The 17734-nt window shown below is 50.5% G+C and overlaps 1 protein-coding gene across 5 annotated transcripts in view; it reads right to left on the bottom strand.

Moving 5' to 3' along the window:
• Positions 1-182: 182 nt before the first annotated feature.
• Positions 183-17734, bottom strand: part of LOC135243821 (myosin-10) — an 87699-nt gene continuing 70147 nt past the window's right edge. For all 5 annotated transcript variants that reach the window (XM_064315893.1, XM_064315887.1, XM_064315891.1 and 2 more), the window contains 26 exons: positions 17111-17304; positions 15892-16013; positions 15257-15326; positions 14665-14825; positions 14364-14472; positions 13916-14047; positions 13108-13314; positions 12602-12739; positions 12239-12362; positions 11966-12137; positions 9773-9985; positions 9517-9661; positions 8888-9094; positions 8493-8597; positions 8072-8224; positions 7563-7811; positions 7140-7352; positions 6360-6572; positions 5697-5858; positions 5246-5374; positions 4758-4846; positions 4057-4180; positions 3328-3536; positions 2934-3042; positions 2470-2642; positions 183-2140 (listed from right to left, as the gene is read on the bottom strand). In XM_064315893.1, the coding sequence (XP_064171963.1) occupies positions 1993-2140; positions 2470-2642; positions 2934-3042; positions 3328-3536; positions 4057-4180; positions 4758-4846; positions 5246-5374; positions 5697-5858; positions 6360-6572; positions 7140-7352; positions 7563-7811; positions 8072-8224; positions 8493-8597; positions 8888-9094; positions 9517-9661; positions 9773-9985; positions 11966-12137; positions 12239-12362; positions 12602-12739; positions 13108-13314; positions 13916-14047; positions 14364-14472; positions 14665-14825; positions 15257-15326; positions 15892-16013; positions 17111-17304 (4070 nt within the window). In that variant the 3' untranslated portion in view covers positions 183-1992. The remainder of the gene's footprint in view (positions 2141-2469; positions 2643-2933; positions 3043-3327; positions 3537-4056; positions 4181-4757; positions 4847-5245; positions 5375-5696; positions 5859-6359; positions 6573-7139; positions 7353-7562; positions 7812-8071; positions 8225-8492; positions 8598-8887; positions 9095-9516; positions 9662-9772; positions 9986-11965; positions 12138-12238; positions 12363-12601; positions 12740-13107; positions 13315-13915; positions 14048-14363; positions 14473-14664; positions 14826-15256; positions 15327-15891; positions 16014-17110; positions 17305-17734) is intronic.

Raw genomic sequence — 17734 nt, 5'->3', positions numbered from 1 at the left:
GGGGGGTGGTGTTATGCCTATACAATAAATCTGAATGCCTGCATTTCACCGTATCCTTCACAACTAAGAACAGTCAATCTATATGAATATAAGAAAGCTAATCAGACTTACCATTCTGAAACCGGAAACAAACTTTGGAATGAAGGATCTCAAGAAGGAAGGGAAAAAGGTAAAGAAGACCGTTTCTATAATGAATACGTTTATTGTCTTACAAAATCGTTGTTCTAGAAATACAGGTATACATGGAGGGAGGGAAGAAAGAAAGGGGAGGGTGTCAACAGCCAGTTTCCCCCGGTATTGGTTACCTAGCGACCTGGAGGCCATTAAAGCTTTTCGACCAAAATGATAAATGACGACGCTTCCCGGCCGTGTGCCAGGACGGGCCTGCGCTTTTACCACGATGATCGGCAGGGTGGCGGAACCAGATGTGGGGGACTAACGGCTGGACGACAAAGGAAGATATTTATGCACTAAAAAAAAAAAAAAAAACCTGTGTGCATATGCATCAATATGCATGTCTCTTGTATATTTTTATTTTTTTAAATCCTCCCAGTAATGCTTTCTTATGTAGTGTCTAAGGCACTTTTCAAAAAAAAAAAAAAAAGTTTTAATTGTATATGATCGAACTTTAGGTTAAATGAGAGTTTAGCATTTAATTAATCTTCGCTAATACCGAGGGGAATAAAACTGAGAGAAAAATGAAATAATAGTACGGAAGAACACGAATATGATTCTGGCATGTCAGTCCTGCAGATGTGTAGGACCCATGCTGCGGGACTAGTGGCGTTGTACTGATTCTGGAGCATGGGGCAGAAGCACCCGCTAGCCCTGCTGAGACACGCGGGTGAATAAAGCCCCACTCTCGGGGGCAAAACTCAGGCTGGACCCCGTGGGCCGGATTTGGGATCACCAGCCAGTCTTGTACTGTTGGATGTGTGATCGAGAGGGGAAGTGCTCAAAATCCTCCCGAAAAACCCTTTAAATGAAGTGCTTCGTGTGTTATTGTCTGTGACAACAAACTGTGTCACTGTGCCTGATTTCTACCATTTTTGCCAACCACTGAGTGTGCTTTTAAGTGCTGAGTGGCAGGGCCTTAATTGGCAGTTGTATTCAACAGTAATACTTTTGCTACATGCCAGAACATCAGTTTTCCTTTTTACCCACATATCTAAAGTCTCTCATCACAAGGTTGTGTGCAATTTATAGCTTTGTCCCTAACATCACCAAACTGGAACACTCCCTCCTCCATACAACTGGATTGACCCCAAATCTTATAGTCATATATCTGTACATTTTGAACTAAATTTGATCAGTAAGTTTGTTTTGGTACAAAACCAAAATATGATGTTCTCTCTAATCTATTCCTGTGTCTTGGGGAATGTTTTCGTGGTCAGAAAAAAGTTTTTAGTCCCATTTAAGTGCTATTCTGTGTTTTCATTTGGACCCCAAAATGTTTTGCTTGGTTCTCAGGGTGTTCTGAACGAGCGCTTGCACGGTAGAAAAACAGCCCATCCTGCAATAACCCAGCACCTAAGTTTGTCATTTCTGAGTGGCTCGCTTAGAAACCTAGGAAATGGCTTTACACTTTATCTGAAAGAGAAAAAAATTCTTATTTTTAAAAGGCAGTTCCTTTATATTCTGAGAATGTGTGTTGCGTAGGCTTTGCTCTCCCACGGTTTATATGTAACAATGCTTTTTTGCCTATAGTTTAAGCAGAGAGAGAGAGAGTACATTATTCCAAGGCTAAGAGTTACATTAAGACGCAGGAGATGACTGCTCAGCTGCGCAGCTTGCACCAGTGTGGAGTACAGCATTGTTGTGCGCCCCCTCTGGCTGGGAGGGGTACAGCAGGCCTCCCTGCAGTGCTGGCAGTTTTCAGGGCAGGGCAGGGCGGGGTGTGGGAGGGAGGGAGGGTGAGAGGGGAAGAGGGTTGGGGTGCGCCAGGTACAGTCTCTTGCCGGTTGGCTGGATGGCTGCCTGTGGGCGGAGCCTCTACTCTGGCTGCGGCGCCAGGGTGTCGTTGGCGTCGCCGGCCTTGCTGATGTCAGCGTCGTCATCGGAGAGGTCCAGGGAGGCGCCTTCTATCTGGAGCTGTCGGCGGCCCGAACGGCTGGAGGAGAAGGTGATTGGGCCTCCACGCCTAAGGGGGGAGGAGCCATCGAAATGCATTTAATACCTGCACCCTCAGTCCAAGGGAATGTGACAGCGTTACCATTTACAATATGTTCAGCACATTTGACGACATTAACTGAACAGATAACCTCTTATTCTCAACCTCTACATTTGGTTGCTGCATAAAGGTGTAGAATCAGCACCGACTGGGTATGTCTCTCATGATAAGGGTAAACAAATAAGTCCACCATTTGAATCGACTGGAATGTTTTGGGACAGGACAGACTGAACTGTAACTGAATGGGAAGGAACAGAATGGAATGTAACACAAGGTGCGTGGAGGCGGAGCTCCGGGACCTGAGGCGGGTCTTCAGAGTGTTGACCTCCCGGCTCAGGCCCTCGCTGGCCTCGGTGGCGTCCTCCAGCTCGCGCTGCAGCTTGCGGCGGTTGGCGTTGGCGCGAGTGGCCTCCTCCTCGGCCTCCTCCAGCTGCCTCTTCAGCTGCTTCATCCTGGAGTTGGCCTTCTCCATCTGTGGGGGGAGCCAGATATCTTCATCTCCCACACTAACCCTATCCCTACTGAATATTATAAAACCCCCACATTAACCCCATCCCAATCAAACATTATGAAACTTCCTAACCCCACTCTGACCAAATGACATCATATCCCCACAGTAAAGGATTAAAATAAAGGATTTGGAAATCGTGCAGTTAGCCTTTGCCAATTGTTGCGGTAACCAAACATCAGAGCTTGAAGCAACCCGTGTAACTGGTTGCTGTCGACAAACAGGGCCGGGCTCACCCTTCACTGTGGTCCTCACCTGCTCCTTGTACTGGTCGGCATGGCGACGCTCATCCTCCACCTGCATGAACACCTCCTTCAGCTTCTTCTCTGTGCGCCGCACAATCTTATTGGCCACAGCTCTCTCCCTGCAGGGGCAAAGGATGGACGTTAGGGCACAAGCATTGCTGCATCTGGTAAAATCAGCTGTTCTACAACAACTGACATTTGAACTGTGATGTCACAAACAGTAAAAGGCCTAGAGAGAGCATTTACGCTGTGATCTCATAATGAAGTGAAACGGGATGTCATAGAGCTGTGATATCATAAAGAGTCACACACTGAGATAGTTTCAGCTGTGATGTCATAAACAAGAAGTCATACTGAGAACTTTACAGCTGTGATGTCATAAACAGCAGAAGCAACGCGCTCACTTGGCTTCCTGCTCCAGCTGCTCCTCCAGCTGGGCGATCTTGGCCTCCAGAGTGGTGATGGCAGCCTTGAACTTGGACTTGACCGAGCTCTCCAGCTCGTGCAGCTTGGACTTCAGGTCCTTGTTCTGTCTCTCCAGCTGCTGCCGGGCGTTCTCGCTCTTCTGGGCAGCGCTGCGCTCGCCGGCCAGCTCTGTGTTCAGGGAGTCCATCTGGTGGTGGGGGGGGTCAGACGAAAGGCTTGTCTACACATTCACCAAAAACACTGACCCTGGATCAGCCTTAGCATTTCTGAGATTATGAACCAGCTATTTGGAGCTAGAAGGTTTCTGAGTATTCTCAGTCAAAGACAGACCAGTTTAAGCGCTTGATGGCTGTAATGTTATTTAAGGACTTTTCAATGAGCAAACTGTCTTAGAGAATGTATTTCCTTAAGTTTCTGAAGTGAAACAGAATTGACCCCAACTGCGGTTGCCATACAGTAGTGCGCTTTACAGAACCTTGCCGTGCCCCTCCCCCTAACAGGCCGCATGCCTCCGGCGCAGGCAGCAGGCCCAGTACCTGCCGTGCCCCTCCCCCTAACAGGCCGCATGCCTCCGGCGCAGGCAGCAGGCCCAGTACCTGCCGTGCCCCTCCCCCTAACAGGCCGCATGCCTCGGCGCAGGCAGCAGGCGCATGCCTCAGGCGCAGGCAGCAGGCGCATGCATCAGGCGCAGGCAGCAGGCCCAGTACCTGCATGGTGGTCTTGCGGAAGCGGTCGTTGAGCAGCTCCATGTTGCTCTGCTCCTCCTCCAGCTCCTCCTCCAGCTGGGCGATCCGCGCCTCCAGCCTGCGCTTCTCATCCAATAGGGCGGACCTGCAGGGGCGGAGACACGCCCACACAGCCATTAACAGGGCTCCAACACTTTCACTCATCTATGCTACCCAATCTAGAGCTATTCAAGGCCCCATTTTGCCACATTCACATTCACCCAGAACAAACTGTGCAGTAGGCTATAATATTTGTGCTGCAGCAAAGCAATATAAAATATAAATACTGGTATATACAATATATATCCATGAAAATTTGTTCAGGAAAATGCACCAGAACTTTCAACCGAAATCCAAGTTGAGAGTGGAATATGCATTCTGATCCAGGACCAACGATCCCTAGTTATATTAAAGTTACTTGAATGTTTATACCCTAGATTAATATATTAAATGATATGAATCATATTTTCAAATGGCCTAACCTAAAATTATTCCACAATTGGTACAAAATACCATTGTCATATTTTATTTTTAAATAAAAGCTTTCAAGTATTCACGTAGTTGATTTTCATTTGAATTATTTTTAATTCAATGTCTTTTTGGAGAATTTCGAAGAGAACATGTTAGGACCGCGCCCCCTGCTGGTACAGCCCTCGCCTCGGTGTCGCCCGGAGGTCGCTCACTTTCCGGAAGCGCTGTTGGAGATCTCGTCCGCCAGCTCGTCCCTCTCCTGCTCCGCGTGGCGCCGCGCCCTCTCCGACGCCGCCATGTCCTGCAGAGAGGGGTCGCGGGGAGGTCAATGCCACTCTCAACCAATCAGCCACTCAGCAACCAATAATACTTCTTCCCCAGGGAAATATATTTTTGAAGGAATTATTAACCCTGATTAAAAAAAAAAAAAAAAAAAAGAAAAAACTCATCACAGCAACATTCTCCTCCACCAACGTGGCAGAGATCTCACTCAACCAACCGCTACTTTTTCTGTGCAGTCAGTGCACAGGAGGCGTACCAAAACGGTCCCTCCCTGTGAGGCGCCACCCTGTGGGGGCTTCTGGCAAGCGCAGACGCTCGAGTGCAGAGCGTTCTGAAGTAGTGGGGGGCTCTAAAAACTGCCACTGGATCGAACAACAGTAAAACGGTTTCCAGGGGACGACCGACGGGGACGGCGCACCTCCTGGAGCTGCAGGACCTCGGCCTCCAGGCTCTTCAGCTTCTTCTCGTTCTCCTTGGACTGGGCGAAGATCTCGTCGCGGGAGGCGCGCGCGTCCTCCAGCTCCCGCTGGTAATCCTTCATCTGCGCCTGAGGGAGGGAGGGAGAGAGAGAGGAGGAGAGACAGGAGGGGAGAGGGGGAGGGGAAAGGATTATGGGAGGGGGGAGAGGACATTGAGAAAGACAGGAAAGTCAGATAGGAGAGCGAGACATCTCTCCAAACTACCGTATTTTAAAATTGCTGGCCACTGTAAAGCACAGTACACAGCGTGTACTTCCTTTCCTCCTATTAATTTGTGAGTTTTCCCGTTTCTCTGTTGTGTGGTCATGACTCTGCCGATGGCACTTTGGCACTTCCACGCCAATAAAGCTGAAAACCGAAACAGAGGGGGTATGCGAGGGGCGGGGTTACCTGCAGCTTGCGCAGCTGTTTGATTGCCTCGTCGCGGGCCTTATTGGCCGCCTCGATCTGCGCCTCCAGGTCTTTCAGGTCCATCTCCAGCTTCTTCTTGGCGGCCACTGCCAGAGCCCTCTGCTTACGCTCGTCCTCGAGCTCCGCCTCCATCTCCCGCACCTGAACATGGTGCAGCGTTAACACAGGGGCTGAAAGGGGGAGGGGTCTTAACTCATTACACTCCTATACACGTTTCAGAATGTTTGAAATGCAGATTAGCTTTTTATTTGTACAATTTCAAAACTAGGTTTGTCAGGGGAGTTTGTCCAGCACTGGTACACTGTAATTAGTCTCTCTTAGGGCTCTACATCCTCCCTCCTCTTCTAGAGTACTACCGTCACCCCACTCCGGATCCAAGAACTTCTGTTTTTGTTAGCTCACATCTGGCAAATGGCAGTAATGTAATGTAAATGTAAGCAAAGCAGGGGGCAGACCAAGTGTGGGGTGGGTCAGAGGCATGGGGTGAGGATGTGGTATGGAGAGCAGGGGGCAAGGTTGGTAGGAAAAGGGGCTGGCTCAGAACTGGATGGAAGGGGGGGGGGTTAGGTGACCACAGGGGGTGGGGGGGCGAGGTTGGGCGACCACGGGGGGTGGGGTTAGGTGATTCTCATCTCCAGTCACCTGCTTGACGAGGGACCTCTTCTTCTCCTCGCTCTGCTCGTCGCGGGCCTGCAGGTCCCGCTCGTACTGCGCCTTCATGGCCTGCATGTTGACCTCCAGCCGCAGCTTGGCGTCCTCCGTGGCCTGCAGCTCGTCCTCCAGCTCCTCCAGCTGCGTGCGCATCTCCTCCAGCTGCTGCTCCATCCCTCGCTTCGACTTCTCCAGCTCGTGCACCTGGAGGGGGGAGAGGTGGGGAGAGAGAGAGAGAGAGAGAGAGAGGGGGGAACAAGTCACAAGAGCCACTTGCCCTCCGGACCAAATCACAGGGCTGTCTGATGAGACCTTCTTCCTCCTTAACTAAGGTTGTTCTTGTTCTTGTTTCTATAATTATATTCAGTGTATGTGTTGCATGCCATTGATACTTTTAAATGATACCGTCCTCTCTCTATGTTATGTATTTTGCTTGGTGCTGAGAGAAGAAGGAACGCTGGTATTCAGCCCATCTAGACTTGCCATTCACAAACAAGAGAGCGTCCAGCACTGAGTCAAGTCTTTGAAATTTTTTTTTTAGTTCACTTTGTAAATCGTTTTTTGAATGAACAAATCCCAAATTCCCACCCCATCACAAATCAAACATCAAAGCGGCTTGACTGGAACGTGTGAAAAGTTGGCTTCGAAGGAAAACAAATTCACAGTGCCGGGGTGAAAAGTGCACTGGCGGCGTCCCACAATCCCCTGCTCCGGCGGAATTACGGAGTCGAGGCTGAAGCGGCCTGCTTGGCGGCGGGCGGCCGGACTCACGCTCTTGCCCACGTCGTCCTTGGAGCTCATCAGGTCCTCCATCTCGGCGCGGAGCTGCTTGTTGAGGCGCTCCAGCTCCTCCTTGGCCTCCAGGGCCTCGTCCAGGGCGCGCGTCATGGACAGGGCCTTGGTCTCCTTCTCCCGCGCCTCCGCCTCCGCCCGGTCCCGCTCCTCCGCGTAGCGGGCCGAGACGCACTTCTCCTCCGCCAGCATCTGCCACCCGGGGGCACAACGGCACGGGGGGTGTTTAAAAAGGGGCGCCGAGGCACATCTAGGAGGGCTTTCATTGGTCAGCCTGATCTGTGCCCATTGACTTGGCGCTGCATGTTCAAATGAACAATTGCACTGGGTTGTATCTTAAATAATTACACCCTTTTTAATACATTTTAATGCGGTAAAGAAGTGCAGCGACCGCGACCGAACCTGGTCGAACTTCTTCTGCTTCTTCTCCAGGTTGGAGACGATCTGCCGCAGGTGGTCCTGGTCCACCATCAGGTCGTCCAGCTCCTGCTGCAGGCGGGTCTTGGTCTTCTCCAGCTTGTCGTAGGCGGCGTTCTTCTCCTCCAGCCGCTGGGCGCTGCTCTCCAGGTCCCTCTGCAGCTTCTTCTTCACCTCCTCCAATCCCTCCACCATGCCCACGTCATCCTCCAGCTTTTTCTTGGTCTCCACCAACTACACAGATATAAATGCACACAATCATATACATTTGCATATATACATACAAGCACATGCGTATGCAAAATAAAATACTGATGATAAACAAGGAAGTTTTATCAACCCCTTAAAGGGAATGCCTTGTTGTAGAGGACAGCAGAAATGCTGAAATATGTTAAGTTTCTGTATGAGTTTTCACTGTGCATGCGTGCATGCACGTGTGTGTGTGTGTGTGTGTTTGTGTGTATGTGGTGTATAGTGTTCAGCACTGCTCAGACCTGGGCCTGCAGGGTGCCCAGCTGTTTCTCCAGGTTCCTGCGCGCCTCCTCCTCCTCCTCCTGCTGCTCCTGCAGGTTGTTCTTCTCCTCCTCCAGCTGCCGGATTCTGCTGCTCAGGTTCAGCTTCTGCCGCGTCTCCTCCTGCAGCAGCTCCTGCACACGCAAACCCCGGCCCAAACTGGGAGGTCAGTCGTGCACCCCTCCCTACAGTCTCACCTCTACCCCACACTGAGGTCGCTCCCCTACCTCGCCCCACTGAGAGATCATTCCTCCTCCCCGATTTGTGTATTTTTACTCAGTTATAACTCTTCCAGTCTTCAGGACTCTGTAAGACTCACACGGTGAACAATGGCAGAACTGAGGAGCCACAAAGCGTTGGGTGCTGTGTGAGCTGATCCTGGACCAGTGGTCGGCTGCTCACCTGTGTGTCCTGCAGCTGGCTGTCCAGGCTGGTCACGTCTTTGGTCAGTTTGATCCCCTTCTTCTCCGCGTCTTCCAGCAGCGTGGAGACACCGTCCAACTCCGTCTGTAGACACACACGCGCGCACACACACACACACGGTGTACAAACAAAGGACCAACAATCAGAGCGATTCTTTGAACGCTGAAAAAATATCCTCCAAATAATATGTGCATTTGCATGCTCATACATACATATCAGTCAGCAAGGGACTCAACAAAACCCATCAATACGACCAATTCATCAGCCAGAGAACTGGAGCCCTCGCAGTCCTGATGATGGTAATATGGCTTGGGACACTAGGCTGCTCATGCAGACCGGAAGGCACACGGCCCGGGACCCCGCGCACCCCTCACCTGCAGCTTGTGGGTGCGGTCGGCCAGCTCGCCCTTTGACCTCTCGCCCTCGACGACCCGAGCCATGACCTCCTGCAGCTGGGCCTCCAGCTTCTTCCTCTTGTGCTCAGACTCGGCCTTGGCCTGCTGCAGCCCCTTCACCTCGCCGGCCAGCTCCTTATTCGCGCACTCCTGCGTCTGCTTGTTCTTCTCCAAGTTTGCCTTGAACTATGAGCGCGCACACACACACACACACACACACACACACACACGTACACACACACAGACACACGCACATGCACTCAATTACTTTATGTGAGAAAGCAAAATCTCAACACAGCAGTGGTTTGTTGGTGATGATATTATGGCTACCTGCAGTATTCATTCCAGTGACAATTGAATAAGAGTGCATGTGGCCCAAAAATATTCCACATGCTATTTATTAAACAATTTACAAACAAAATGATACTCAATGCACAGCCATGACTTATTCTGTAACTAATCAGAGGCACTGACGCGTATAAATAATATATTTTTCTTCTCAATGATCAAAGGGCCGATAGTTTGCCTATGGCAGGGCACATGTGACCCCCTGGCTGGCAGCTGATTGGCTCTAGTCAAAAGCGCATGGTGTTCCCGGCCAGGCTCACCCTCTTGGCCTGCTCCAGCTGCTCAGACAGCTCCTCCAGAGCGCTGGAGTGCCTCTGCCGCATCTCCTGGATCTGGCACTCGTGGTTCTTGGTCTCCTCGTCGATGGCCTTCTTCAGTTCCGCCACTTCCTGCTCACGCTTGCTCCTGGAGGATCGTGGGAAACGTCAGCGCCACAGTGCGGAGATGAGTAACAGGGGGCACAGCCGCCTAGCGGAGCTCCTGCCGTAAATCAGTGCAGAGACAGCGCGCCCTTACCTGAGCTCCTGCTGGGCGGCGGTGGTGTCCAGAGTGTCCTCCAGCTCGGTCTTCAGCGCCTCCAGCTCCTCTCCCAGGTCCCTCTTCAGCTTCTCGGCCTTGTTGCGCGCGGCCTTCTCCGACTCCAGGTCCTCCTGCAGCTCGGCCAGCTGCGCCTGCAGCTCCCGCACCTGCTTCAGGGCGTTGTTCTTCTGCGCGATCTCCTCGTCGCCCCTAACACAAACGCGCAGCTGGAGCTGAGGCTGCGCATCGTTCCTGTGCTCTGCCATCATTTTACACTAACTAAATATATACACACCCCCAAAAAACAAAAACAAAATAGGGTTTCAATTTCTCTAAATGGAATTACCTGGAGCACTTTGGGGACAATACTTCAATACAGAATGCAAAACATGCATACGCCACTAGGGGGAGTCATAAACGTTGATCCTTCAAAAGAAGGAAATGAGGACAAGCGGAGAGAGTTTGTCCGGCTTTGTGCCGAACCTTAATGAGGTTGTGCAGCCAACGTTCAGCACGCACATATGTGAGTGGTTAGATCAGCTGAATCACGCAGCCATGACCCCGGCCAACTTAACGCCATGACCTTAAACCAACTAATGACTGCATGCTTTCAAAAGAAAAAAGGAGGGAAAAAACAATACATTTACAAAAATTAACAACACTTCTCTGGTGTGACCTCTGATCCAAACTCTGACTCACATGTCAAAACTGGGTTGTTCAAAACAGAAAGATTTTTTTTTTGGAACACCATTAAGACCCAGAAGGAGTTTATGAACAATCTGGGTAAACAGAATTATCGGGGGAAGGAAGCCAGGAGCTCTGTGTTCCAGAGACCAAAGCAGGGAGAAATGCTTCTTTTCTACTTCAATTACACCTCAAAGGCTAAAATCTCCCCTGGAAGCAAGGAGTGCTTCCTCTCCCAGTCTCGCCGGCTATGGAATGCGACAAGAAGCGGGACTCGTTTCCATGCCGATAAGACGTCGGCCACAATCGTGTCTGAATGGCGCCAGAGAGAGAATGAACGGGACAGGCGGGGAGGGACGAGCGCGTATTTAAAACACGCGTTTGCATGCAGGCATTTCACACGTACTGCAGGTTGCTCCCACCATCTTTACACGGTTTATACATCAGTGCCACCTTGCTAAGCAAACTATGCCTCCATTGTTTTTGTAGTTCATGGATGTGTTCATTTGGGAGGCATTTTACTACATTTCCCAGCAGGCGGGCTGAGCTGGGAAGGAGAGGGGGACGTGGACCACAGAGCCGGATAACACAAAACATGGGTGCGGTTCAGAAGACCACACAACGGAACTGCGGTCACTGATGAGCGTGAAATGGAATGGACTATGGCAACGTGGAAGGGTTTCGGGAGAGGGTAGACAAGAACATGCTCTCCGCTGAAACATGTTATGTTCCTGCTGCATCTTAACAGGGCAACCAGACCGTGTAGCCCGTCCACCTACAACAGTGCCTTGAAAAACAGCTGTCAGATGGGGTTTTTATTTCCCAAGAAAAATCAACAAGCCTCAGGTGGTAGGGGAAGGCTTTATAAAATCAGCCTACTCTCCAACTCCCTTAAGTAGCGAGAGTGAGAGAGCAAGCGAAATGCCAATTGGATTGAGCAGCTGGAATGCACAGCCATTTCTCATAATGATCAAAGTCATCACAACTGGTTTAAATGAGATGTGGAGAGGTTTGTTTCAGCATAGATTTACGTGCACTGGCCAACACCGAAATCCCGGTGGTAAAATTTCTTGTCTCCAAAGTTACTGAAAACATGTTGTGACTTTCTGAATTTCTACAAATATTAATGAAGTGGGAATGGTCAAAGAGAATCTGTACCAAGCATTGCAACAGAGAACCAGGAACGTCCAACTGGAACCTCCTACAACGAGAACAGGGCTCTTGGGAGTCACAGAGTTTGCTGGTTTTCGTTTTTTTTACCTTATAATCAAAAACCAGTTCAGACCCAAATACCAGGAGAGTTGAGTTAACTGTGTAATCAGCTGCTTTAAATTATCAATTAAATGCTGAGTCACAACAAACAATAGCCTCCCTGAGGCTGTCCAGGACCTTGTCTGGAGACCACCCTGAGTAGAACGGGGCAGTGTGGAGGACAGGATAGCAGGAGCTGCAGAGCATCTGTGGCTTTGGCCTCCCAGGACAGATGGGGAGGTCATGTGACCTCACCTGGCCTGTAGGGCTTGCAGCTCCTCCTCCTTCTTGGCCAGCTGTATCTTGAGCTCCTCGATCTGGGCCTGCAGCTCGGCGATCTGGTCCTGAAAGTCCGTGGTCTCGCCCTCGAGCTTCCGCTTGGCCTTGTCCAGCTCCTGGCGAGTCTTCTCCTCCTTCTTCAGCCGCTCTGAAGGGTGCAGGATCGAGGTTTATACGGGTCACATGATCACCCGTCTCCACAGCCACACCTGGTGGTCGCACACCAACAACCAAGGGGGTATCCCTCACCTTCCAGGTCAACCATCATCACCTCCTGCTTGTTCTTCACCTTCCCCAGATTCTTGGCCTTCTCTTCTTCCTCAGTAAGCTGTGAGGTCATCTCACTGATCCTGTCCTCCAGCAGTTTCTTCTCCTGCAGGCAGGGGCCAGAGACACGTTGCTCATTCATTTCAAAAGTGCTTCATAAATGTTAAGAGTTAAAACTATGACAAGCATGTGACTAATATTAATTACATATAGTAGCACACATATTAATGTTGACACTTTGAAATGGAGAATCATGACATAATGTAAGTTGAAAGCTATAGATGGTACTGCCCAGCTAAGGATGGGGGGCTGTGAAGTGAGATGGGCTTCTGCCCCTCCCCTCACCTTGAGGAATTTGGAGTTCTGGTCCTCTAGCAGCAAGATGTCCTCTTCGTACTTCTTCATCTTGGACTCGGCCGTCACCTTCTCCAGCTGGAGCTTCTGCCGGGCGGCCTCCTCCTCATCCAGCTGCTCCTCCAGGTCCTGCAAGAGAGACACAAACGCGGCTCCCACACCGACCCACAACAGCAATCCAAGAACCACACAAATGATGTGCTCCAAAAGCTTGCCCCGGGTTTTCGGTTTCTTTATGAGCAGCCTTGGTAACAAATGTGTAAAACACAGGGTTCCTAACATGGGGTCCCCTTTTAAGGACATTTTGTTGACAATCCTATATTTCATAAATTAGTTTTATACTTTTATAACTCTTACCTGAGTGAATGACACTTATCTGTATACAAGACTGTTACCAGTATGCGAGCGATTCTTACCTGTGTGTAAGTCTCTTAACTGTGTGATCTGTATGTGTGACTCCAACCTGTGTGACCCTCTTACATGTATGAGACTCTTACCTGTACGTGAGACTGCATCTTCTTCTTCTCGTTCTGCAGGCTCTGGTTCCGCTCCTCCTCCTCCTCCACGCGGGACTCCAGGTCGTGCAGGATCTCCTCCAGCTCCTGCTTCTTGGCGGCCAGGCGGGCGCGCATCTCCTCCGCCTCCGCGAACAGCTCCGTCTCCGCCTGCAGCTGCTCCGCCAGGATGTTCTTCTCCTCCGTCAGCTGCAGGGCAACCCAGGACCCATCACAGCCCCGCCCCTCACAACCCAGGGACCCGTCACAGCCCCGCCCCTCACAACCCAGGACCCATCACAGCCCCGCCCCTCACAACCCAGGACCCATCACAGCCCAGCCCCTCACAACCCAGGACCCGTCACAGCCCTGCCCCTCAGACCCAGGACCCATCACAGCCCCGCCCCTCACACCCAGGGACCCATCACAGCCCTGCCCCCTCACACCCAGAACCCGTCACAGCCCTGCCCCCTCACACCTGAAACCGGTCACAGCCCCGCCCCTCAGACCCAGAATCCGTCACAGCCCCGCCCCTCACAACCCAGGACCCGTCAGAGCCCCGCCCCTCAGACCAAGGGGCTGACATGTCACTGGGAGGAGCTAATGCAGCAGTAACATAGCAAAGCTCGCCTCCCACAAACTCACCCTACCCTGGAGGGCTGAAGCCAGCCGTATCAGGTCACCTGGCCCAGTATACTGGCATGGCTGCCAGGTGACCCTGAGGCCTCTGCCACCGTGGAGGCAGGGGGCGGAGGGGCCTGGCGTCGCCTTGGAGATGGGGGAGGGAAGGGACACCATCGCGAAGACTCACCTGCTGGTGCTTGCGCTCCATGTCCACCAGCTCGCTCTCCACCTTGCTCTGCTTCTCCTTCACCTTCAGCAGCTCCTCATCCTTCGCCTGCATCTCCTCCTCCTGCCGGCTCACCTGCAGCAGCGGCTTCACCTGCACGGGAGGCGGGAGGGCGGGGCCCAGTGGCACACCGGTTAATTGCTATTGGCTGATCACAAAATACTCATAAAATGCAAGCTCTGAAGCCATCAGAGAAGTAGGTAGATTAACAGTGTTAGTGAGTGCTTACTGCCCATGCACAGAAACCACACACACGCACACACACACACACACACGCACGCACGCACGCGCACACGCACACGCACACGCACACGCACACGCACACGCACACGCACACGCACACGCACACGCACACGCACACGCACACGCACACGCACACACACACACACACACACACACACACACACACCTTGGTGAAGAGCCTCCACCACTGCCAGTGGCGCAGTTTCAGGTAGGCTGCGCAGTTCCTCTGCAGGACCTTCAGGGCACTGAGCTGCTGCTGCTTCTTAGCAAAGGCCCTGAGACAGGAAACAGGTCACAGTCACACCTGGGCTAACGGTTACGCCTGTGCTAGAGACACAGTCGCGCCTGTGTAAATGACAGTTGGTTGTGCGTATGACACGGTCATTACGGGGGTGCGGGTCCGTTTTGGCAGCCAGCGGGGCACATGCTTGGTCTGTGCGTTTTTGGGGGCAGAAAGAGGGACTCACTTGCGCGCCAGGTACCCTCGGCAGACCGCCTGGAAGTAGATGATGATGTCGGTGATCTTGAGGTCACGCTCCTCCTCCAGGTGAGCCAGCACCCCGGCTCGAAAGAAGATCTTACTCTGCCCAATCCGGTACAGGTTGGGGTCCAGCTCCAGGGCCCGGATCTGCGAGGATTAAAAACAAGCAGAATGGAAGTTGGGTGTGAGACAGAGACAAATGAATTGGACTGTACCAAATATTTAATCTATAAAGAAGACCCATGATTTCTCTCCATATTTATTGTATGTTATTAAAGGGAACCTCCACTGGAATAGAAAAATGGACTGTAAATGCAGAGCATGGCATGCTCTTGAAATCCAGGGATGTGATGATGGTCATTGATTCGCATTCATGTGTTCACGTTCATCACGGTAAAGATAACATCCCTGGATGCAGAGCCCAAATGGAGGAAGGGGCCACAGAGAAACAGCAATCCCACAATGCTCCACTGAGTTTCTCCACATTTTAAGTTCATGTTTTTTTTTTTAAGAAACAAATAAATACCTGCGTATGCCAATAACAGTCACAGAAAAAGCACAGAGAGATGAGCCATTACCATCCTGGCGCAGGCCTGCTTGCCATCCATGAAGCCCTTGGGGATGGCGTTAGGGGTGAGGATCTCATACCTTTGAAATGGAAAAAGAGGGAAGAGCGTGAGCCTTCTGTTCGTTTGCCAGCCGCGAGCACCGGAATGGCACTGCCGGGGACCGCAGTGTGAGGAGTGTGTGGACACCGTCGACACAGGCAGCCGCAAGGCAGCCACAGCGCCACCATGTGGTGCATACTGCGCGTGCGCGTCTCTTAACCAATCGGAGTAACCTCAGAATGACACTGGACGTTATTAAAATTATACAATCACGCCTGGGAAAAAATCCCTTCCAAATGTACTTCTGATTCCACCATGTTTAATTCTTTGTAATTTACATACAATTTTTTTTTTTTTTACATACAATTTTTATTTACAGACTGGTTTCCTAGTGGAATCAATAGTAAATAAAAAGAAAGTAAATTTTGGTATATGCCATGCCATCCTATGCATATTCTGTATTTTGGGGCCTTCTAGGGACAACCAATGAAATTAGCATAAGCTAACTTTAATGTTTTCTACAATGTATCTATGTCAATGTGTATCTGCCCTTACAAAGTAATTGGAAATTTAAAAAAAATGAAAAAATATAATGCACTCCATACCTCTGTCTGAACTCCTGGAAGATGATGCGGTTGGGGAAGCCCTGTCTGCAGATGCGGATCCCCTCCAGAACACCGTTACACCTCAGCTGGTCCAGGACCAGGTGGGGGTCCAGCTTACCTGCCTGAGGCAGGGAGGAAGAGAAAGGGGCATTATGGGATATGAGCCATGGAGGATAACAGTAGGATTATGGGGCACAGGAGCAATAACACAAAAGCAAAGTCGGCCTGAGAGAGAAAGGGAAGAAGGATTAAGAGTAAAAAAAGACTATGGGTCTTTTTTTTACTCATTACAGTAATACACAAGTTACCCCAACACTGAATACCTTCACTTATCCAATTCAACCAACACACAGCCAATTCCTGTGGAAGACCGCTTTTCCCCTGATGCATAACAGGTCAAATATTTCAGCTCATGGAATACTTTCTGGGACGCCACAGCACATTTAATCTTAAGTACACTGAACTGATTGCTGCAGTGTCCTTTATACTGTAACTTGGATCCTCACTGCAGTTCATTTAATCTTTATACCAAAACATTTTAGAATTTTTCCCACAGTCGTTTTTTCTCATGGAAAACTGCTTTTTTCTCATGCAATTGGTTTCTTGGAAGCCTCTAAAAAAGTCGGTTTTTAGGACAGCTCTTTTAAATTTTACCATTTTTTTAAATTTAAATTTAAAAAAATGTATTTAAATCCAAATAAATCAAAATAGGAGAGATCAAAATAGGTGGCGATTCAATCACAGGTAAAAGTCAGTAACTACAGTAAGAGATATATCCTGCCAATCGCCTCCCTGAATTTAAACATGCATCTCGGAACGGTGAACGTTGCTTTCTCTATGGGACCTGTAATCACCACAACCTTGCGGCTGTGTGGTAAGCAATGAGCAGTCAACAGGGAGGAAAAAAAAAAACAAACAAAAAAACATTTCTCCTTCACACACTTGTCTGTGTGACCCATTTTCAGATGCTCATTTGTGGGTTTTTTTGGGGGGCATATACCGTACCACATACCAGAAACCATTTATGTCTTGTGAAAACGGACAGGAATGTGTGTGGTGAAATTTTGTAAGGCCTGCAGGCCACCACTTTACCCACTCCTTAAAACAGACTTCCCTCACAGGGTCCTAATTTTGGCAGACGAGGTGGGTAATCCCATGAGGCATGTGTGGTTTCGAAGAAGAGACTGTGAAATGGGGGGGGGGGGGCGGGCGCTCTTACCCTCTTCTCGTGGTTGGGGATGATGCATCGGACAAAGTTTGGGTTGGTGTTCCGGAGCGTGGCCATGAGCTTGGTGAGGGACTCCTTGTACAGCTGTCCCACGGTGCGGAACATGCCCTTCTTGGTCTTGTAGGCAGCCCCGAATGTGGTCTCATTCATCCCAGCCACCTGGTCCAAGCCCACAATGCGGTCCACTGTTGGGGGGGGGGGGGGGGGTGCAGGTTGGAGGGACAGGAAAGGGATGAGAGGACGCAGAGCAGTACACTAGGATGGGGAGTTGGTCTGGCTGAACACCAAGGATAGCCAATGGGAACAACGGGACAGCCAACTGGTCACAGGTCCAATTCCATATTTTGTGGCCCTACATGAAATAGAATCTGAATTTTCAGGTGACCAGTCATCCAAAGGTGGGGGTTGAGACTGTGGGGTATTGTAGGGAAGGGGGGGGGGGGGATTACCTTGGCTACCATAATGTAAGGGGCTCAGACCAGCAAAGCGCAAGGTCACTTATGAGGTCCTCCACAAGTCATCTACAGTGTGTACCATGTATTAGCTGATACATTGTTTTAGGTTAGGTTAGCATATTGAAGCGATGCAAAAGTGAGACTTAGTGAGTCCAAAAAT

This window comes from Anguilla rostrata, chromosome 17 (assembly GCF_018555375.3).
Source record: "Anguilla rostrata isolate EN2019 chromosome 17, ASM1855537v3, whole genome shotgun sequence".
Taxonomy (NCBI): domain Eukaryota; kingdom Metazoa; phylum Chordata; class Actinopteri; order Anguilliformes; family Anguillidae; genus Anguilla; species Anguilla rostrata.
Note: the sequence above shows the minus strand (reverse complement) of the source record. Positions and strands in the feature narration are given on the sequence as shown.